Here is a 17,909-nt window from a genome sequence, read left to right on the forward strand (position 1 = left end):
AGGCTGGATTTGAATTCAGGTACTCCTGAATCCAGGGCCAGTGCTTTATCCACAGCACCACCTAGTTGCCCCCGTCTCTTCATCTTTCTTGATAATTAGTCCAGTGATTTGTCCATAGCAATAGCTTAATAAATGTGTAGTGAATTTTACTTAATTAGCATCCTACTAGGACTGTCCTATTCAGAAACTGCCCAGAAACCTTTAGTTAAGTGGGGTCATTAAAGAAACCATCATCTTACCCATGGCATTGCTGTTGAGCAGGAGCACTCCATGGGCATTGCCATCCTCTTCCAAACCCATGTAATAGGGGTGCACACCATAGGAATTCTTCTTGTACTAAGTCAGCAGGTGAAAAGAGATCAGTCATGGTTAACACACAAGAAAAAGAAAAATAAATAAATCCTGAAGCTTGATCCATAATCTTCCTTGGGGGAGGTTTAAGGAAACTGGAGGTTCAAGGAGCAAGGAAAATGGAGAATGAGAGGGTGATTCAATAAGTATTTATAATTGGTTTATTCAGATTCATAACTATCCTCAACAGAAGAACATGAACTTGGAAAAACTAATCCTGGAATAAAGCCAAAGAAATCAATATGTATGAATAGCTACGGGTCATATGTTACTCCAGTTGTTGACACTTACACCTGGGGGCTGGTCCCGAGAAAACATTCCCCATGTGTGCCAGTCCATATTTCTCCGGAATGTTGTGTGCTCTGTTTCCCCAAAGCCATAGATGTACTGGGATGGGAGGCGGGTAGAGATGCGTAGGAACATATCATTAAAGGTAAAGCCAGGAACCTGGGAATCCCAACTGAAACAAAGGAGCAGATCATGCGTATAAGTAGACAAATAAAATCCAAGTTCATCTATTCATTTATCCTGCTCCTCTCCTTGGAATTTCTTTCTGTTCCCTATACTACCATGATTTTTTTCTTAGGGGCAGCTAGTTGACCCAGTGGATAGAGCACTTGACTTGGAATCAAGAAGACATCTTCCTGAGCTCAAATCTGGCCTCAGACACTTACTATCTGTGTGACCCTATGTAAGTCACTTAACCCCTATTGCCTTAAACAACAGGGGCCATCTCCAGTAGTCTTGATATATATATCTTGCCACTGGACCCAGATGGCTCCAAAGGAGAGAGTGAGGTTGTTGACTTTGCATAGCCCTCCCTCATTTAATCCAATTCACTGCAAAGTCATGACATTACCTCCCAATGTCATGGTCCTCTTCAAGAATGAAGGACAAACAACAATAACAATTACCTTTCTACTAATTAATAGGAGTAGACAAACTGTGTCTCAGGGAAACTCATATCAGTCTTTTGATAACAAATCCACCTTAACAACATGCAATAAACCCTAGGGCCTCTGAGAAATTAAATTAAGCTGCTGAAAAAGGTGTGCCTTGAGAATATGGGCACCAGGGAAGAGCTTATTTATTGTTGCTGTTATTTTATTAGGATAAATTTTTGTGGTTTGGCTTTCTCTCCCTGGATGATGAAAAGATTGGTCTTATCACAAAGCCCTACAACTTTCCCCAGGAGTATCTGGTCTAAGTCTTCCTTGCATCTGGGCATGTACAAATGCTTAATCTCATTCTATTCTACACCAGGACCTTATAGGGCTGTTTTCCCCCTTTCTAGTGGATGTTTTTCACATTTTTGCCATGGGAAATAACTATGCATAGTGATTGTCCAGATCTTATACGTGGTAGAATGAAAAAAATTACTATTTTTTTTTACTTTCTCCTGATCAGGATGTAAATCAGATTTAGTTTTAAATTTTTTAATCGATGAGAAAATTGAAAAAAAAATAGATAATGTCTGTAGCCTTACATAAAACTTCAAGTGAATGTTTTAATATATACCTAGGTCTCTCCTTGCCAGGTTCTCTTGCCCTTGTAGATCTAAACAGTGTCACATATTTTAATAAATTTAAACAGATTTAGGGTGTGGAAGTGGATGGAACAAGGCCAGTTTTCTCCCACAATAACATTCCATTATCATGGAATTCTCAATTGATCAACATATCATAGGACTGAGAGCTGGAAGAAATCTTGTAGATTCTCTAATGCAATTATCTCAAGTGATGTGAAGTGACTTGCCAATTTCCCAGAAGTACCACGTATTTACACTTGTTCAAATATTGACGATTTGAATGCTGGTCACTAGTTTTTGGTGACCAAACCCAGTGGTCCTATCTACCATTCCAGAAATCAAAGCCAAGTAAAAATTCTGATTGCCTACTTAATACCATATATATGGAGCAGAAAAATACTTACATCACAGTGCCTGTGCTTTTTCGGCGGATCTCAATTCCAAATGGGTTTTCCTTGATGGTCACCTCATAGAGACAATTTTCAGGTTGGCTGATGGGGGAGCTTGGAACATTTAAGGGCACTGGGACTTCATACCTTCTGTTGTTGGCATCAAAGATCTAGGAAACAAAAAAACTTGAGGCTCATATATTCATGGTATTAGAACCAAAATATCAAGGTCAGAGAACCTAGTGGGGAGAGATCTGGGTAGATATATTAAGACACTTTAAGTTTTATATAAGGCTATGGACAACCTCTGTTTCTGTCAATTTCCTCATCAATACAAAAAAATTAAAATAAGTTTGATATGCACCCAGATCAGGAAAAAGTTTAAAAATTATTCCTTTTTCAAGCTCCCAGTTGATTCTATTAATGGTTTCTGAGGATCTATCTGCTTTTAGTCCTGAACTAAACCATACATTGTAAAAGGAGTACTTTCCTTTATCCCTCTGCTTTTCAAGGATACTTTTATCACTTCACTCTAGTAGTTCTGTCAATAACCTACATTTTATTTGTCACCCTCAAAAGCTTTTTAGATTTGATCTCCTTCTCATCTATTCCCACACCACCTATCCCTTAGGACCAAGATCAAACACCACTTCCACACTGACTACTTATGACTTATTCCTCTATTTGTCCTAAAGCCCTTTATCTCCACAAGAAAATCACTGCATTTATCATTCACTGCCTTAGACTGTTAGTCCTCTTTTTATAAATAGATTGTGATCCCAGCTATTAAGTACTTTCGTACTTCACAGTACCTAGTCAAATTCCTTGCACATACTAGATATCAAATCATTGGCTAATTGATCCTTGTGAATCTCTTCATTAACAAGGGCTGTGAGCTTAGTGTACCTTAAACTGTAGCATATAATCTTTATGGAATGTCACATCCAATCGGAGCTGGTTAATGGGCGTGGAAGGATAGTGGTTGACTTCTGCATTTCGAAAGATGTCTGCTGTTAGACCCTCTGGTCGATTCTGAATATTACTAGCAGTATAATAATATTTGGTGATATAGCAATAGGGGACTCCTGGAGAACTGGTTGGCTGAAAGAAAAAAAAACTTTAGAGAATAATCAGAACCAATTAAATCTGTAAGGAAAGAAGAAAGGGTAAATCTAGCCCTTGGCTCCCCAAAACCATCATAAAGAGCTCCTCAAAGGGAAATGTCCCAGACTCTGAATTTTTCAATTCAATTTAATAGTTTCAATCAACAACCCTTCCTTCTCTCCCTTCTACCTCCCCGCCTTGATACAACTAAGCAAGAAAGAAAGACAAAAACCCCTTTTATAAACATGTATAATCCAAACAAAATAAATTCCCAATGGGTGGATTATTAAATTGTGGAAGTGAGTAAAATCAGAAAATACTGGAAATATAGGAAGAAGTCAGATGATAAAGTGCTTTAAAAGTCTAACAGAGGAATTGATATTTGATCCTAGATATATTAGGGAACCACTGGAATTTACTTAGTGTGTGTAAAGGGGTAGGGAGGTGAGAAAGGTGACATGGCACAGACTTGTACTTTAGGTAAATCACTTAGGCAGCTTTGAGGGGGGACAGACTGAAGTAGAGAGAGACGAGGTAAGGAGACCAATTAGTAAACTAGAGCAGCATTACAGAAAAGAGTTGGTGAAGGCTTCAAACAGGTTAATAGTTATGTAAGTGTAGAGAAAGGAATACATTAGAAAGATTTGCCAAAGCAATTGGTGACTTGTATGGTATGAGTGAGAGAGGGGTTGAAGATAAAAATTAGAATCTGGGTGACCAGTATAGCAGAGGTGCTCTTGCTAATAATAGGCAAGTTCATAAGTGGGTGGGGCTGTTGGGAGTAAAGATAATGAGTTCTATTTTGGACATTTTGAGTCTGAGGTACCTATGGGATCAAGAGAGAAACTATGAATGGTTACACATACACACACATATCTGGGAATCACCTGCACACAATTGATAATTGAACCCATGGTAGGTAATGAGGTCACCAAGTAAGATAGTATAGAGGGAAAAGAGATACAACTTTGGGGGATACCTTCAGTCCATAGGAATAACACAGATGAAGATACAGCAAAGGAGACTGAGGAGAAATCATACAAATAAGAGGAGAAACACAAGAAAGCTGTGTCATGAAAACCCAGAAAGAACAGAGAATTCAGTAGGAGAAGATGATCAACAGGGTCAAATGCTACAGAAAAGTGAAGAAGCATCAAGTCTGAGAAAAGGCCATTAGATGTGGCAATTAAGAGATCATTGGTAAATTTGGAGAAGACAGTAGTTTTAGTTGAATGACAAGGTTAGAAACTGGAGTGAAGAAGGTTTAAAAAAGAGTGAGAAGAGAGAAAGCGGAACCTCCAGTATAAACAGCTTTTCGATGAATTTAATAGCTTATCTACAAAATGAGGATAATTATACCCATAGTACCTATGTATGTGCCTGTATGTACCTTATGAATTTCATACAGGCAGTAAGTGTGTGAGGTCAGATTTGAACTCAGGTCTTCCTGATTCCAGGCCCAGCATTCTATCCATTGCCACCTTTATCAACATAGAACTATAGAATCCTAGGATCATGGATTTAGAGCTGGAAGGGAGCTTAGAGGTCAAAAGCCAACCCCCTAATTTTACAGATGAGATAACTGAGGTCAGGTTTCTGGGTGAAGTGGTTTAACCAACATCACATAGTTAATAAGTATCTGAGGCAGGATTTGAACTCTGGTCTTCTTGACTTCAAGTCCAACATTCTATCTACTACACCATGCTGATTTAGAGAAGGTCAGAGGAAAGGAAGGAATCACCAGAAGAATAGGATGAATTGGAAGGGGGGAGGGGAAATGTGTTTATGCTAATGCATGTGGGAGTGTTTGTATGATCTTACCTCCCAGACACAACCACGCAAATTACAGTTTTCTTCATTAGAACCATTTTCATCAGGGTAGCAGTCAAATTTTTCTGTGTCTTTGAAGCTTGTCAACCACTCCACTGTATACTCCTTCCCCAGCTCAAGGTGAAGTCCTGTAATGTGAAGGACCTGTGAGGATAGACACAATTTGTTAATAAAGAGATACCACTAAAATCAGCTTTAAAAAAGCACTCAATGAAGCCAGTAATGCTACAGGAATGTAATGGAACATTATGGCAACATAAGGAAAGATAAATATGACAAATTCAAAGAAGCATAGAAAAAACGATGCAGAGTTTAAAATAAAAGTCCAGGACCAAGAAAACAATACAGATAATTACTATAGGAGTTTAAATGGAAAGAACAAAAAACAAATAAATAAAAATTAACACTGTGTCATCATAACAAGGAACCCTGGTCCCAGATGAGAGATGAGAAAATGCTCTTTTAGCATTTTTTTTTTGCAAATATGGGTCTTAAGAGGCACTAGCATTACATATAAGGGTAGAATTAGTTGATGTGTTAGTTTTGCTGAACCATTCTGTTTCTTTCTTTTCTACCATTTATTATGTGGAGTCTCTCTAGGTAGGGGAGTGGGAGTGATATATTTTTAAATTAAGTTAAAAACAGAAGGCACTGTCCCATCTGGGACAACACAAAGCCAACTTTCCTCACCAAAAGACCTACATCATTTCCAGTTTTAAGGTAACTTTTCCTTTGTTCTCGTGCCAACTAAAATTTAATTCCACGAAAATGAATTCTCATGAAAAATCAGTGATGTGCAAAGGAGATGGATCAAATCTATGAACAAGAGCTGGTTTTATTCTAAACAAAGTGGAGTCATGCTTTTTTAATCATTCCTTTATCATGATTTAGCAGAAATAGTAAAAATAGAATTAGATTTAGAACCCAGCAAAGAGATTAGCACAAATTTATATAATGATGAGGCATATTCTTGTTTCACAAAATTTTAAAGTGCAAGTCAAATACATAGAGTATGTTTGTGTGCTCAACTAGGTTACTGAAAAAAAAATTATAGTGTTTTGAAACCTACTGGAAAATCAAAGGAAATGGCCTGAAGGAAGTCATTTAATCTCTGGCCTCAGTTTCCTGATCCATATAATGAAGTGGCTGGAATAGAAGAGCTCTGGGCTGTCTTCTAGATGGAGATCTATGATCCCATGATAATGAAAATAAAACATTCTGAGGGTGGTTCTAGGGACCTCACATTTGGGAATAGTCTATTTTATTCCTTGATTCAATAACTAATTGAAAAGAAAGCTATGGAAAAAAAAGGATCTCACTAGCTCTAGGTTCTAGAACATCTGTATAATATATCTACATTCACCCTTTAACACATAAATATGATCTGGAATAATCAACCACAAAATATTAAATTGTATGTAAAACCTCTTTCTCTACTAAGGATTTCTTTTAAAGTTTTTCCCAATTTCATGTAAAAACAATTTTTAACATTTGTTTCTTTTAAATTTTGAGCTCTAAATTCTCTCCCTCTTGTCCTCCCTTTCCCCCTTTCTGAGCCAGCAAGCAATTTGATATGGATGATATTTTTGAAGTCATGCAAACGTAAAGTTTTTTAAAAGGTATGCTTTGATCTGCCTTCAGACTCCATCAGTTCTTTTTCTGGAGATGGCTAACATTTTTCATCATAAGCCCTTTGGAATTGTCTTGGATCACTTTATTGCTCAGAATGGCTAACTCATTCATAGTTGATCATTATACAAATGTTGCTGTTATTGTGTACAGAGTCCTCCTAGTTCCACTCGCTTCATTTTGCATCAGTTCATGTAAGTCTTTCTAATTTTTTCTGAAAGCATCCTGTTCATTATTTCTTGTACCACATTAGTATTCACATTCATACCACACCTTGTTCAGCCATTCCCCAATTTCAAATTCTTTGCCACCACAAAAAAAAAAAAAGAGTTACTGTAAATATATTTGTAGATATAGGATTTTTCCTTTTAAAATCTCTTTGAGATACAGACTTAGCAGTGGGACTCCTGGTTATATATAGTTTTATAGCCCCCTGGATATGGTTAGAAATTGCTCTACAGAAGGACTGGATCAGTTCACAATTCCATCAACAATTCAGCGTCCCAAATTTCCCACATCCTCTCCAACATTTGTTCCTTTTCTCTCGTATTCACTACTCTGATAGGTGTGAGGTGGCACCTCAAAGCTGTTTTAATTTGCATTTCTCTAACCAACAGGGATTTAGAGAATTTTTTTCATATGATTATAGATCATTTTATTTCTTCATCTGAAAACTTCTTGTTTATGTCCTTTGACCATTTCTCATTTGGGAAGTAATTTTTCATTCTTATAAATTTGACTCAGTTCTTTGATGCTTTTATCAGAGAAAATTCTAAAAAAATGTTCAGAGCTATAATTACTGTGTATTTCTCTGCATCCTATTTTTGTCCTGTTTATCCTTCTCTGTCTCTGACTCTGTCTGTCTCTGTCTCCTTCTCCCTCTCTAAGGAGAGGCATGGTCACTGCTCTCCTGGTCTGTGCTCTGGTCTGTGAGAAACCACAAGCACTCTTTTACACCCTGGATCTGTGACCAAGGTTCCTCTTCCTTGTCTATGAGTCTATGAACTCTAGTGTCCTAGTATTCTTCCTCAGCCTGGGGCTGTGACCTTGTACCACATTTGGGCAATGCCAAAGAGTCTTGAACCCAGTGCCAACAAAGGTTCCCTGAAATCTCCTTCTGATCAGTTGTCCAACCCCCTTATCATAGATGTGCTAAGAACTTCAGAAGCCACTGCTGTCACTTCCAAGGCCTGCTGCTGGCTTGCTGAGGCACTGCCTGTTCTGAACTGCATTCCACTCTCACCCTGTTATGACAAATCTTTCTTGCTGACCTTCTAAGTTGTCTTGAGCTAGAAAAATGTTTCATCCCATCCTTTTGTTGGTTCTGCCCTTCCAGAATTCATTTTGAGGTGTTATTTTAAAGTTATTTGGAGGGGAATTTGGAGGAGAGTTCATGTGAGCCTTTACCCTTCCATCTTCTACTAAGGACTTCTAAATGCATTTTAGTTAGATTTTCACACCCCCAAAGTGATAAAAATGAATAAAAATTTAGTGTTTAAAGGTCAAAAACTTTAGATAATGAGGATATTTAGTTACCATGAATAGTTAATTCACCCAGATTCCAGAAATAATGAAGTTAATTTAGTAATAGATTAAAGAGAAGCTTACCTTTGTTGCAGGATCATATTTTATCTCAGCATCAGATTGGATTGAAACATTATTCTCTTTCACAGTAACTAGAATTGGTTGGATGCTCAGCCCAAAGATTTTGATCTCTTTAAATGCTAAGTTATTTGGATCCCTGTAGTTCTGATGTAAAACCTTCACTTCTAGGCGATTCTAAGAAACACATAAAAAGAGAGAAGCCACGTTACCTCTTCCAACGCTACAAAAAGGATTAATGTTCCCAGTGTCTAAGATGAGTACTAACCCGTAATATCAGCTTTAGCAATTGGAGGGAGAAATTTAGGATTAGACCATAATAGTAAATAGAAATCAGTGGTGTTTTGCTTCCAGATTAACAAGAAAAACCTTCCTTCGGTCTTAGAAAGACTGAAAAATCCCTGATGCAATAGAATAGATTCAAATATTGTGGGATGACATTATTTGGAATCAGAGGCCATGGGTTCAAATCTCACCTCTGATATTTTCTAACTGTGACCATGGGCACTTAAATTTCTTATTCACTCTAAGCCTGTTTCCTTATATGTAAAATGAAGGAATTAGATTAAATGACTCCCAAGGTTCCTCCCAGAACCAAATTTATGATGTTATGAGGTTTTTCTTCCCTATCTAATATTAAGCAAACTCTCCACCAGTATTACTTGAATATCAAAATTGAAAGCTACTGTGTGACCCTGGACAAGTCACTTAATCCTCATTGCCCTGCAAAAGAAAAAGAAAAAAGAAAAAAGAAAGCTAGATTGCTAGAAGCAAGAAGAATTCCTCCTAGTTCCTGGCATCCTCTATCATATCCTAACACTTTCTAAATAGAGCACCAATTTTCTGTGTTATCTGTCACAACTTCATCCAATGATACTCACAAGAAACCAAATGTAAATTATGTTACTCAAGAAGTCAGTTGTCATTGACCCTGGTTTGCAGAAGGAATATTATTATTACCAGTGCAACTTAATCAAGACTGTGGAGCAGAGTCCAAAATTCAAGGTCACCACCTTAAGTTCCAAATCTCTATTAATTGTTTTATAACTCTGAGAAGTATATGCCTATCTTTCTTTTTTCTTTTTTTTTTTTAGTGAAAGAATTGGGGTTAAGTGACTTGCTCAGCGTCACACAGCTAGCAAGTGTTAAGTGTCTGAGGCTGGATTTGAACTCAGGTACTCCTGACTCCAGGGCCAGTACTCTATCCACTGCGCCATCTAGCTGCCCCATATGCCTATCTTTTAAAAGTTTCTATTGCTTGCTGTCTTGGGGAGGAGGGAAGGAGAAGAGGGAGGGAGAAAAATTTGAAACTAGAGATATAAAAGCAATTATAAAACATTATTATAAAAACATATTATCATAAAATTATAATTTAATTATTATTAAAAATTATAAAAACAACTATTGAAAACTATCTCTCCATGTAACTAGAAAATAATAAAATACTTTTATGGTAAAATAAAATAAATAAATAAAATAAAATTTTCTAATAATTTCCTAAAAATGGGATTAGAATATATTTATATAATCACATACATACATATAGTATATTTACATGTTTAATATATGCCTGTTTGTTTTCACTCACATATGTATGATTCTAAAGCAATAAGATGGATTCCACCAATAACCCATGAAGCAATCTTATTTTATATAAACAAAGGCATGTATTCTATTTGGTAAAAATAGAGTCTTACCTACTAAAAGACATATTTTTGTGTAGGTGATCCTCAACAATAATGAATACAATTGCATGTATTTTTATATGTGTATATTATTAAACCTAAATTAATCACACATATATGAAAATATATTTGTACTACACATAAGCACATACATATATGCCATGTGAGCATCTTGCAGATACAAGCCCCTCTCCTTTACTGGCTATAAAGAGGGACTATATAATTATTTAAACCAAGAGAATTGGAAGTAAGTTTAGACACAATTTCCCCAAATTTTGTGGTGAAAGCTTCTTTCACATTGTTGACTCATCAATAATTTCAGCAGAGGTAATCTACTTTGAGTACCATATTATATCCCTTCAAAGTTTCTATGAATATGATACCTATTATGAGAAAAGGAGGAAAAAAGAAAAGTAAGCAAATAAATAGGGTTTGGGGAGAGGGTGCCTTAGTTTTAACCATTCCCCCAAATACTCTGAGATTCCTTTTATTGGGATGAAGTTACTAGAATTCATTCTTCTTTCTAATTTTCAGAAGTATGGCTATTCAAAGCAAAGAAAATTTTGGGCTTTGGACAAACTGGGAATGTTATGGCCTCCAGAAAGGAAACAAGACAAATTCTCCCCTAATGGTATTTTTACTTATTGCCTTTTAGTGCCGTTAATTTTGCTAAGATAATACAAAAGTCAAAATTTCCATTTGTACTTACCTGACTGGCAGAGAATGTTGAGAAATAGTAATTCCCATTTTCATAGGTATCTAAAACAAGATAATAAAATGAAATCCATCAGGTCTTATCGAGCCTAGCTTAGGACACAAAAAGCTCAAAGCACCACATTATCAATACCAAAACTCCTTGTCTCCCTGATTTTTTCATTCTCTGTCTTCTTTAGAAAATCATATTTACATACTATAGTATGAATACCCAGCATCTTAGAGTAGCTCATCTCAGAGTAGCTAAAAGGGTTTTAAAGTTTAATTCATTGCAATGCAATTCAATGTCGTGAACTACAATGAGCAACTTAAGCAAGATACCTTTGCTCAGCTGAATCATATAGACATGTCCTCAATGTCTTTCCTTGTAGAACATTCTCCTATTATGCCTAATTTACTCTGTTAAATGACTGTTATGGCTCACTGTTAATTATGGCTAACTTAATCTGTTAAACTGTTAAATCAGGTATTTGACTTATGCCAAAGTTAAACCTAAAATGCCAGGGAACTAGCCTGAGTCTAGTCTAGCCAAGAACAGGAATAAAGAGTGGAAGGTACAAAGAGGTGGATTTAAGTTTGATGTAAAGAAAAACTGGAACAACTCGAGATATTCTAAAGTAGAATGGCCTGCTTTGGCATGGGAGTCTTCAAGGAGAGGGAAAATCCTTTTTCAGGTATAATTTGGATTAGATGATTTCAGAGGTCCCTTCTATCTTTGAGAGACCATAGATTCTAATCAATCATCCTAATAAATGATTGAAATGAACTGATTTGAACATAGGCAGGTAGGTGACACAGTAGATAGAGTGTTGGGCTTAGAGTTCAAGTCTGAGTTTCTGAGTTCAAATTTAGCTTCAGATACTCAGTAGCTGTGTGACCCTAGGCAAATCACTTAACCCTGTTTGCCTCAGTTTCCTTATCTGTAAAATGAACTGGAGAAGGAAAAGGCAAAACTATTCCAGTATCTTTAACAAGAAAACCCCAAATGGGGTCACCAAGAATCAGACATGATTGAACAACAACAAAGAGCACAGGGGTACTGAGAGAAGCTATAGTGTTGCCTTTACACCAAGATTGATATAAATTGAACCCAAGGAAGCCCCACTTACCGATGCTCTGTCCATCATCCCAAAAAAACTCTCCTTCAGCTGTTTCATTGTCTGATAAAGCCACAATAAGACCCAAGGAGTTTCTCCGGCTGTGAAAATCAAAAATTAAATCAGGTATCCAGCAACTTGGGACTGATGTTTGATCTCCATTACAAGGAAACACATCAGCTTGTCTCTAGCATTTCCCCAAACATAAGTATCATGCAAATAGCTTTGTAGTAAATATCAAGTATGAGTCTTATACATGCTTGAAATAAAAGATATAATTTTGACAGAATTTGATTTTAATCCATGAGTTATAGAATAGATAATAAAGAAGTATTCATGATTCATCTCTGACTCTCTAACTCAGACTTATCCTGTCCAGCAGGACTCTACATTGGTGAAGCACATGATAAGTCACAAAGTGCTTCTATCCACATGATATCACTTGTCACTTCATGCAAAATCTCCCATTTGAATAGCATAGGATTATCATGATGCTTGAATAGATTGCATAAAATGTGTTGGGGGAAAATAACCGGATAAGCATGAAATATAGCATTCATTCATTTGGGTGGATGGGGAAATGGTCAGTGTAGGAGGAAGGGTGTTTGTAGAATTCCCCAGCCCCTCCCTTCCCCCATCAAATACCTCCATCTGGTAATTTCCTGTTTTCAATGGATTACTATTGGTAATTAGGTGCTAAATTCAGTTGTTTTTATTCTGATGAAGGACTAAAAGTGCTATCTTCAACCCTCCAAATTTCAACACCAAGGGACAAAGCACTGGCCATTCTATCCTGGATACAGGTCTGGGGGCTACTGGTAGTATATAGGAAACAGAAGCTCCTTAGATTTTATGAAATGCTTTCCTCTCAACACTCAAATCACTAGCAACACTATATATTTGGTAGATAGTTTGAGAATTATTATCCTGGTTTTAAAAAGAATCAGGGAACTGAGGCTCTGTGAGTTTAAGGGATTTTCCTAGAGTCTCACAGCTAGAAATCAGCTCAAGCCCGGGTCTCCTGACTAGAAGTCTATCGCTCTGTCCACTCTGCTGCAGTCTTTCAAGAAAAGGATTGAAAGCACAATGAATTAGCATTAGGACCTGAGATAGACATTTGGAAAGAGAAGGATGTGGCTCCCCTCACTCACCTGTAGTGGGTGTTATTTGCAGGTTCTTGCCACGGAAGGATGTAGCCCCCACGGATATGGAGATTGATGTGGTCAAGAGGAGCTGCCAGGTCCTGCCATTCTCCCCTCACTCCAATGTCTGAGCCCTTTGATTGAAAGGAAGGAAGCGATGAAATGAACTCAGGAACCTCACCTTAAGTGAATAGTTGAAAGGGTAGGGAAAGTGCTTTCCCACTGTGGACTCTCACTTCCAGTTATAGATCCTAATTTTGAACCACATAGGGACTGCTCGATCCAACCGGTCATGCATTATTCCACCTTCCTCTCCTTCCTATTCTTGTCAAATCTGCTTTTCTTCAAAAAAAAAAAACTTCCCTAATTATTCCTACTATTCAGTGTAACTCATCAATCCAACATCATCCCTCTTCTACAGCCCGGTTCTTGGGATTTATTAAGGCCTTTGGAAACATTGGATGTTCAACCAATAGAGAATCAAGTAACTGACTGGAAGAGTGGAAACAAAGTGATCAATGATAGTCTATATAGTAATGTCAGCTCTCCAAGAGGTACAAAGGGCTGAGTTGTCAGAACTTATACAGAAATCCTGAAAAAGTGGCAGATGAGATAGACACCTACTCTCCTTTCCCACTCCCTGACTTTACACACTTTTCTGAATTGGGCATGAGCATGAGTTCCTATGTGTAATCAGTGAAACTTACCGAGTAGTAATCATACCAGCGAGCTTTGGGGAAGTAGGCGGGCACCTGCCTGGCATTCTACAATAAAAATATATGAGTTGTTCCAAAATTGATATAGAAAGACTAACAATAATAATCTTTATATTTCAATCAATAAACATTTATTAAGTGCCTACTATGTACCAGGCACTATGCTAACCACTAAGAGTACAAAAAGAGACAAAAGATAGTCCCTGTCCTAAAGAAGCTTACAATATAATGAGGGAAACAACATGCAAACAAATATCTACAAAGCAAGCTATATACACAATAAATGGGAAATAATTAACAGAGGGAAGGAACTAGAATTGACAGTGGTTGGGGAAGGCTTCCTGTAGAAAGTGGGATTTTAGTTGGGACCAGAAGCCAGGAAGATCAGTAGGTGGAGAGGAATTGGGAGAACATTCCAGGAATGAGAGACAGCCAGAGAGAATGCCTGGAGCTGAGAGATGGAGTGTCTTGTTCATGGGAGAACCAGGAGGTTCATGTTGAAGGGTCAAGGGATTGGAAGCCAAGGTGTGGATTACAAGTAGTATTATATAAAGGAAGGCAGAGGGAGAGGGGAAAAGTCAGTAGATTATAGTTGGATAAGGAGATTTCAAAATTCTTGAACATGGAGGTGGTACATTTGTGGGTGATAACAAGATCATCTTTGTGTGTGGCTGAGGTGGAGTGGAGGAGTAGTTCAAGGGATATGAATAGTCTGAGGAGCTGAGTGGTTAGGATATTTGAGGGAGAATCAACATATTTGCTAAAGTTTCCCAGTATAGGGGCAGAAGTTGGCTAAGAAACATTGTAAGCCAAGTATCAAACTCATTGAGGAATGAAGGAGAAAGACCTGAGAGTCTATAGATAATAGCTACAAGGATTTTGATTGGGTGATAGATATGTATAGCATGAAGCTCAAAGAAAAAGAGGTTACTGAGTGAGGGAGGAAGAGAGAGAATCTGGAAGGGGCAATGGGAAGCAAGGACTATTCTAACTCCCCTGTCTCAACCAGTGGGCCAAGAATAAGAGCTCCCCCAAAAGACAATGTCTCTAAATACTTGTCACCAACTTTTTACCTTCCAATAACTCTTTAAGGAAGGGGAATCATGAACTCCCAATTTTATAGATTAGGAAACTGAGGCACAGACATCCACAGTGCCAAGTCAGCTCCAATGCAAGGACTAGAACTCAGGTCCTATAACTCATAAGAACAGGGCAAGGCCCACTCCACTACAAGACTTTGCCTCTCATTCAGCATCTTCTATAGAATCCAAGGCCTCTTTACTCACCGGTTCCAGGACAGGGCTGACTAAGAAGGCTGGTCCCCACAAGAACTGATGGTATATATCCCAGGTTTTACTGTCTTCTACAAACCTGAACAGAAAAACATGGTATCACAATCTAGGTTCCCCTCAAAGTCATGGGCAAAGACTTTCCAGGTCACATGAACGTAAAGATTTTGAGCTCGAAGATCCTAAAGAGCCTTACAGATAGAGTCAACCCAATGGGCCAGACTCAGCATCCTCTGGCTGTTGTATCCAAGTAACACACAGACTTTTGGTTCCTTGGATCCTTTCCTTCTTTCTCTAGGTCTGGTTCTACCAAGCATACTCACTGCCTTATATATTGTGGATTAATATGGGACTATATGCTCTTTTGCATTTATTATATGTGGATTTATCCAACATCATCTTACATTTCATTTTCCTTAACCTAGGCTTTCTGTAACTCCTCTATGCCTGCTTATCAGCTTCTATGTGAATAAAATCATTTCACATACACATCTATATCTGTGTGTATATGTAGATACATAGATAGATGTGTGTGTGTGCACATGATAAAAGGAAGGCCACAAAATTATAGTCAAATTATCCTTAGAGGAAAAAAATTTACAGTCAGGGATATGATTTAACCTCATTACATATAATATTTTAAAACTGCCAGTTAGCTCTTTAAAATGTTGTTTGCTGTTTGGATTTTATCTACACCTGTGAAGTAGCTCTTCTGCTTCTGCAAATAGTTTAAAATGCATTTGTCTCTCCCATATTTTGACACATCTTCACATTTAATGCAACCTGAAAGTATTAATTGGCAAATGTATAAGGAACCAAAAGTCAACAGACTGGTAAAAGTTCAAAAGGATAAGCCAAGGTCATAAATCCCTGACCTTGAAAACATTATGTAAACTAATTATGTGACCCAAGATAACTACAAAGGCAAAAGATTCATCCTAGTGACAATTTACCAAAGAGCATCTTAGGATCACATTTACAAGACAAAAATATCTTTGGCCAACTTATTAGAGTCTTTTTGTAATCAAAGCAGTCCTTTAAAATTAATATCCTTTCATTTTTTCCTAATTAGCCAGTCACAAGCTAATAAGCATTACAACTAAGATAATAAGTCAAATTCCCTAACTCCAAAGCCAGTGTCCTTTTGATCTCAAGAAAAAGTCCCAATAACACAGAGTGGGCACTTACTCATGAAGAAGGGGCCGGATGACAGTGCTGCCTTCTGCATGAGCCTTGTGCATGAGGGTGTAGAGATAAGGCAACAGGGTATATCTTGTCTGAAGGACACTTCTTGAGAGATCCTCAAAAGTAGAATTCCAAGACACTGGGTCCTGTCTCTGAATCCAAAAAAAAAAAAAAGAAGGGATACTTACAGATCACCACACCTTTGACCCTGCTCCAATGGAACAGAGGCAAAGTCATCAAAAGAGATCTCCTATATCAGTCAGTCTGTATTCCTACCCTTGTTCTTTCATGACCCCCTGACTGCACCACTTTTGTTGGACTGGGAAAAATTCCTGATGCTTCTTTTATCCTTATGCCTTAGAGACCCTGAACAACATTATCTCTTGCCCCTGATGCAGAAATATGGCCTGAGATAGACCGACATCTGCATATTCAGTAACAACCTTACATTACAATGGAATGGGTTTGAGTTATATGCAAAGAACATATACACTTGCAAGGATGGAGAGATCCTGGCATATCAACCTCCCAGCATGGCTGGAAGATCTCTTTTCTCTATCACCATTCCTTCTAAAGTTTCTGGTAAGAATGAGAAACTTCACAGTACTCTAGCAAATACGGAATTTAGGTTATTCATCTTTCTGTGCCACAAAGGGCACCATCTCCCGAGGGAGGAGTGAGGCCTGAGGTCTGGTACAAAGACAGGCTTGAGGGACAAACTGGTATCTCACCCTGGGCCCAATCGTATTATGGTTCCGAGAGAAAGGGTAAAAGGCTCCCAGTTGCATCCAGCGAGCACACATTTCATATTCAGCATCTTCAAAGAAACCACAGATATCAGCTCCTGTCTGAGAACAAAAGAGCAAAACAGAGAATGAGAATTTTCTGGGTTTCTGAAGCAATCTGAAATCTGATAAAATGGTCTTAGGTGCTGACCCAACTGAGACTTACATAGGATATTCCAAAGAGACTGAACTCCATCATGCCTGCAATGAGAATCATAGCTGTATCAGAGGAGATACTTGGATATAATTGAACAAGCTCTGAATTTGCTCACTCATTGACTTGAATAGCTTATCATCAAGAAATGTCCATAGGTATATGTGGAATGACAAAATAGACAAAGATCTGACACTTCTCTGTTATCTTTAACATCCAGAAAAATGATTGACATTTACTGACCCACCCTTCCTAGGAAGTATTTAGAATTAGGCCTATACATACCAATGATGGATTTGTAGAGCTGGTCCCATGCTGCTGTGTTGTCTCCCAACCAGTGTCCGGCCCAGCGTCCTGAAGAGGGGAAGGTTGAGCGAGTGATCACAATTCCCCTCTGTTCTGTAGCTTCCTGAACTCCTCTAAGAAGAGAACAAAAATGAGATGTAAGAGCCAGTCTGGAGATGGCCAGAGGGGCTTCCCTTCTACAGTTGAGACAATAAGCTGAAGATCTTCTCCATAGCTGGTGAAAGTGAACACTTAGGAAAATCAGAGCCACAGTACAACCTGCACCCAATGTCCCAGGTAAAAAACTGGAACCATGATGTATATTATATATGAATGTAAAAATATTTAATTTAGACTAAAATAAGTACATCAGGGAATGGTCTTTAATTTCCTTCAATTTTTAATGGATTTATCTCCTTGACAA

General features: G+C 37.8%; 1 protein-coding gene across 1 annotated transcript in view; it reads right to left on the minus strand.

Moving 5' to 3' along the window:
- MGAM (maltase-glucoamylase) overlaps positions 1 to 17,909 on the minus strand; it is a 196,932-nt gene that overhangs the window by 90,896 nt on the left and 88,127 nt on the right. The window contains 15 exon segments of the mRNA XM_043967551.1: positions 240 to 336; positions 643 to 811; positions 2,284 to 2,438; positions 3,175 to 3,369; positions 5,194 to 5,346; positions 8,440 to 8,610; positions 10,828 to 10,877; positions 11,942 to 12,030; positions 13,081 to 13,205; positions 13,779 to 13,835; positions 15,074 to 15,158; positions 16,265 to 16,413; positions 16,993 to 17,109; positions 17,213 to 17,247; positions 17,486 to 17,619. Of these exon segments, the coding sequence (XP_043823486.1) occupies positions 240 to 336; positions 643 to 811; positions 2,284 to 2,438; positions 3,175 to 3,369; positions 5,194 to 5,346; positions 8,440 to 8,610; positions 10,828 to 10,877; positions 11,942 to 12,030; positions 13,081 to 13,205; positions 13,779 to 13,835; positions 15,074 to 15,158; positions 16,265 to 16,413; positions 16,993 to 17,109; positions 17,213 to 17,247; positions 17,486 to 17,619 (1,781 nt within the window).

The sequence above is a fragment of the Dromiciops gliroides genome, chromosome 5 (assembly GCF_019393635.1).
Source record: "Dromiciops gliroides isolate mDroGli1 chromosome 5, mDroGli1.pri, whole genome shotgun sequence".
NCBI classification, from domain to species: domain Eukaryota; kingdom Metazoa; phylum Chordata; class Mammalia; order Microbiotheria; family Microbiotheriidae; genus Dromiciops; species Dromiciops gliroides.